At 38.3% G+C, this 5,383-nt stretch overlaps 1 protein-coding gene across 1 annotated transcript in view; it reads right to left on the minus strand.

Moving 5' to 3' along the window:
* The window catches only part of LOC108289619 (WD repeat and HMG-box DNA-binding protein 1-like), a 19,048-nt gene that overhangs the window by 1,207 nt on the left and 12,458 nt on the right, over nucleotides 1–5,383 (minus strand). The window contains exons 8-9 of the mRNA XM_037731573.1: nucleotides 2,112–2,165; nucleotides 1,282–1,452 (exon numbers count right to left, since the gene is read on the minus strand). Of these exons, the coding sequence (XP_037587501.1) occupies nucleotides 1,282–1,452; nucleotides 2,112–2,165 (225 nt within the window). The remainder of the gene's footprint in view (nucleotides 1–1,281; nucleotides 1,453–2,111; nucleotides 2,166–5,383) is intronic.

Genomic DNA, 5,383 nt, shown 5'->3' on the forward strand with positions numbered 1-5,383 from the left:
GGTAACAAGAGCGAAACTCCGTCTCAAAAAAAAAACAAAAAAAACTCTTTTAGTCTATAATAGTTGCCCCCTCCTGCTTTATTTCCCTGGCCATTTCAAGGGCTCTTCAAGCTGTAGAATTTCTCAAATTAACAAACTGGGTTTAAGTAAATGCTTAGGGTTTACCTTAAAAATACTGATTACATTTTTAAGTATTCAAAAACACAATCACACCCTTTGCCAAGTCTCTTCCTCTTTTGCAGTGTAAGGTGTTATTTATTCAGATATCATTTTACCACATTCTTTAGGATTTTTATCCCTTTATACTTACAAAAAATGAGAAACATAAAATTGTGAATGAGGTTCTAAATGACACAAAAGGTATTTAGACCAGTTTCTGGCTTCCTCATTATGCAACACCTTTATTCATAAAACCCCATTTACCAAAGCAAGTATCTGTGTTACTACGTGCCGTTGCTGTGCCCTGCTATTCCTAAGGAAGTGAAACCTGAGGATTTAACTGGTACACCACACACATTCCTTCCACTTCTAACAGAGAGGCTGCTCCTTCTTTCCTTCACATGGCAGAAGTTCAAGAGGAGCAAGCCAACCACCTGTCCCCAATTCCATGTGAGACGCTGGAATAGAACACGTCTTTTTTTTCCCAAAAGGAATAGTCTCATGTAGTATGCAATGTGTAAGTAGATAGATGTTTTAAAAATTCCGCTTGCAAGTACCCTAAAGTAGTATTCAAAAAATGTGAACTCATTTTTACTTATTAATTTTTCCTCCCCCTAGAAACAGTCTCACACTGTCACCCATGCTGGAGTGCAGTGGCACAATCATGGCCTCTGCCTCCCGAGTTCAAGCAATTCTGTTGCCTCAGCCTCCTGAGTAGCTGGGATTACATACATGTGCCACCACACCCACCTAATTTTGTATTTTTAGCAGAGACAGAGTTTCTCTCTGTTGGTCAAGCTGGTCTTGAACTCCTGACCTCAGGTAATCTGCCCACCTCAGCCTCCCAAAGTGCTGGGATTATAGGTGTGACCCACTATGCCTGGCCTTTTTAAAAATCATGATCATTATAATCATTGTTATTATTATTATTTGAGGCGAGGTCTCACTACATTGCCCAGGTTGGTCACAAACTCCTGAGCTCAAGTGATCCTTCTGCCTCAGCCTCCCAACGTACCAGGATTACAGGTGTGAGACATCACACCCAGCCAAAAGGCATTTCTATGAGAATTTTTTAAATCTGGGAATTCACTAAGATCTCAATCTTGGCACAATTATTCTTACCTTTCTTTCTTCAGTTGACAATACTCTAAATCGAACCATTCCTTCTTTTATTATGTCTGTTTCATCTGAAAAGTCAGGATTGTCAGACAAAATATTACTTCTATTTTCTTCCAGCCACATCTGGAACCCAGTCTTTGGCCTAAAATCACAATTATGTGAAAATGTTTTATACTTAAGACAGAGTTTAAAATGCCTTGTGATTTTAAGTTAGTAATCAACCATAAGTCTTTGATACCTATATAAAGTAATGAAGACACAGTTACACTTGTTAATATTCATATTAATATATATTTTTTGAGACAGAGTCTCACTCTGTCACCCAGGCTGGAATGCAATGATATGATATCAGCTCACTGCAACCTCTACCTCCCAGGTTTAAGTGATTCTCCTGCCTCAGCCCCCCAAGTAGCTGGGATTACCTGCGTGTGCCACCATGCCGGGCTAATTTTTTGTGTTTTTAGTAGAGATGGGGTTTCACCATGTTGGTCTCAAACTCCTGAACTCCAGTGATCCGCCTGCCTCAGTCTCCCAAAGTGCTCGGATTACAGGCATGAGCCACCACGCCTGGCCTCATATTACTTTAAACTGCCTAGAGTCTGCAAGATCAATGAACTGGGAAAATCCTTTGTAAGGTCAATTCAAAAGGATCACTCACATTTGTATTTTGCAAGTGTAGCAATCATGACCTCTGTACTTTCAACTTTTCAATGAACATTGACAGGCTCAAGGTCTCCAGCCTCACTTAGCCCTTCTCTTCTAACCTGGTAAAATTCTTCCACATGTCCTTGGTAGGCTCTTTTTCCATTTCCCCAAACCTGCTATTTGAATACCTCACTTTTCTCAAGCCGCTTTCGCATCGCCTCACCCTTGCTCTCAGAGCTGACCTGCATCAGCATTAGGTAAAGCATGGACACAGCGCATCTGTACATTTCATTAGATTCCACTCATGACACAAATTGTCTTTAAGTCACACAAGTGAAGGTTTAATGCAAACATTTAACATTTATTGATCACGTACTACCTATCAGGCACTATTCTAAAAGCTTTATGAATATTACCTCATTTAAATGAAAATAACACTATGAGATAGACACAATTATTATCTCCTTTCCATCGGTGAGAAAAGCAAGGCTCAGAGAAGTGAAATAACTTATCCCAGGTTATACAAACAGTAAGAATCAGACCTAGGATTCAACAACTAGGCAATTTGACTCCAGAGTCTCTATATTTAACCCACCAGTTATATACCCCTCACTAGGCTGAACCTAAATGAATCCTAAATAACAAGTCTAAACTTTGTAATGTTTTTTAAAAAAAAATTATTCAAAAACTACTAGTATGACCATAATCACTTGCCCAATTTCTGAAAATACGCAAATTTTAAGTAATCTTAATGTAAACCAATTTCCAGGAAAATAACAGAACAAATCAAAACAAATTAAAAAAAATCAAGGCTAAACAAAGGTTCTTGAATTTCCAAAAATTACTGAAGACCCAATTTAATGAAACTTGGGGCAATGTCACTAGTCTACTAACAGCATGCAATCTTCTGCTTCTAAACAGCTATTTTTAAAAAGAAAACCAAAATAGAACATTTCTTTCTTTATTTATTTTGTTTTTTAAAGAGACGTGGGTCTCACTATGTTGCCCACGCTGGCCTCAAACCTCTGGGCTTAAGCAACACTCCTGCCTCAACCTTCTGAGTACCTGGGACTACAAGAGTGAACAGCTACCTGGCTAAAACTGGATATTTCTGATTTAGTATATCAACATCTGTGACAAAATATTTGTTTCAACAGTGATAATTCGTTAAAATTTCAAAAAGTCAGTTTTCTGTATAACTGATAGTATGAAAAGTTGAATTATCAATCTTTTTATTGGATATAACTTAATACACTTGCAGCAGAATTATCAATCTTTTGTGTTATTGCTTCAAGAAACAGCATCTTGCTTTGTTGCCCAGGCTGAAGTGCAGTGGTATAACCAGCTCACAGCAACTTCAAATTTCTGGGCTCAAGCAACCCTACCACCTCAGACTCCCACGAAGCTCAGACTACAGGCATGTGCCATCACATCTGGCTGATTTTAAAACTTTTTGTAGAGATGAGGTCTCCCTACATTGCCCAGGCTGGTTTCAATCTCCTGGGCTGAAGCTATCCAACGACATCAGCCTTCCAAAGTGTTAGGCTTGGCCAGGTGTGGTGGCTCACACCTGTAATCCCAGCACTTTGGGAGGCCGAGGTGGGCAGATCACTTGAGGCCAAGAGTTTGAGACCAGTCTAGACAATATGGCAAAACTCCCTACCAAAAATTCAAATATAAGCAGGCATGGTGGTGCACACCTGTAATCCCAGCTAGTCAGGATGCTGAGGCACAAGAATCGCTTGAACCCAGGAGGTGGAGGTTGCAGTAAGCTGAGATCGCACCACTGCACTCCAGCCTGGGTGGCTGAGTGAGACTCTGTTTCAAAAAAAAAAAAAGTGTTAGGCTGAAAAAAAAAAAGCATGAGCCACTATGCCCGGCCTATCATTTTTCTTAAATAAAATTTTCACTGTTTAAGACTTAAATTCAGAACAAAACAGGAAATGTGAAAACCACAGCTACTCCCTCAAATTAAACTGATTAACATAAAGTTATTAGGAAAATAAGATGTACTTTATTTTATTATTATTATTATTATTCTCCCTGGTCTGCTCAGCATGAAAAAATAAGATATATTATGGTAAAAATGAAATTGTGACTTTTCTTCTCTTTTTGTCTTTTTCTGAGATGGAGTTTCACACTGTTGCCTAGGCTGGAGCGCAGTGGCAAAATCTCAGCTCACTGCAGCCTCCGCCTCCTGGGTTCAAGCAATTCTCTTGCCTCAGCCTCCTGAGTAGCTGGGATTACAGGCGTGAGCCATCATACCTGACTAATTTTTGTAGTTTTAATAGAGATGGGGTTTTATCATGTTGGCCAGGCTGGTCTCAAACTCCTGACCTCAAGTGATCCACCTGCCTCGGCTTCCAAAAGTGCTGGGATTACAGGTGTGAGCCACTGTAGCAGGCCAAAATTGTGACTTTTCAAATTTAACAGACACATTAAAAATAAATCCAGCATAGTAGAGATCAAGAACATTGGTAACATATTGTGTTTATGGACAAAGAATATGAACAAACAGGAACACTCATATTGCTAAAGGTGTATAAAATGATACATCAATGCAGAACAATTTAGCATTGGAATTGTAAGTGCACATTAACTTGAACCATACCTGAATCCACCTTATGGCTATATATGCGTCTGTGAGAAATGCTATTCATATAAAATTATTCATTGCAATACTGTCTGTACTAGCAAAAGACCAATAACCATCTTTCATCCACAAGTAGAGAACTACATGAACTATGACATATCTATTCAATGGATGGAAAAGATTATCAAGCTCCTATTTTTCTATCCATCCATTTATGCATTTTTGTGATAGCCTTGCTATAGTATGAAGAAGTTTTTTACGTAGTAATATAAAATAAGCTGCAAAAACTATTGTTAAGTGAAAAAAGTAAGGTACAGAATAATGTGTAAAACAAAAAAAAAATAAACAAGCATGTATTTGTACATGAATAGAATAATTTTGGAAAGCTCCACAAGAAACTTGTTGAAGAGACTGTTTTGGGAGACAGAAACTAGTTGGATGAAACTACTTTTCCTCACACATCTTTTTGTATCTTTTGCTGTTTCTCGCCATTAAACTATTTTAAAGCAAACAAAAATTAATTATAAAATATAACATCCCTATAAAATATACCTACAACTTAAAACATATAATTTATTAAGGTATATTTTAATAAATACTGTAAACAGACCTTAATATTTGTGGCTTCCTTAAAGTCACAAGTGTCCAGAATGCCCACTACCAATGCCAATGTATTATTTATATTAAGGAATAACAGTGTTGCATAATTTTGTATTGTTGGGAAGGAGGCAGAGGAGGGGTAAGAAAAACAAAAGAAAAAAAATTTTTGCGGCCAGGCGCGGTGGCTCAAGCCTGTAATCCCAGCACTGTGGGAGGCCAAGGCGGGTGGATCACGAGGTCAAGAGATCAAGACCATCCTGGTCAACA

The sequence above is a fragment of the Cebus imitator genome, unplaced genomic scaffold (genome assembly GCF_001604975.1).
Source record: "Cebus imitator isolate Cc_AM_T3 unplaced genomic scaffold, Cebus_imitator-1.0 Scaffold407, whole genome shotgun sequence".
In the NCBI taxonomy this organism is placed as follows: domain Eukaryota; kingdom Metazoa; phylum Chordata; class Mammalia; order Primates; family Cebidae; genus Cebus; species Cebus imitator.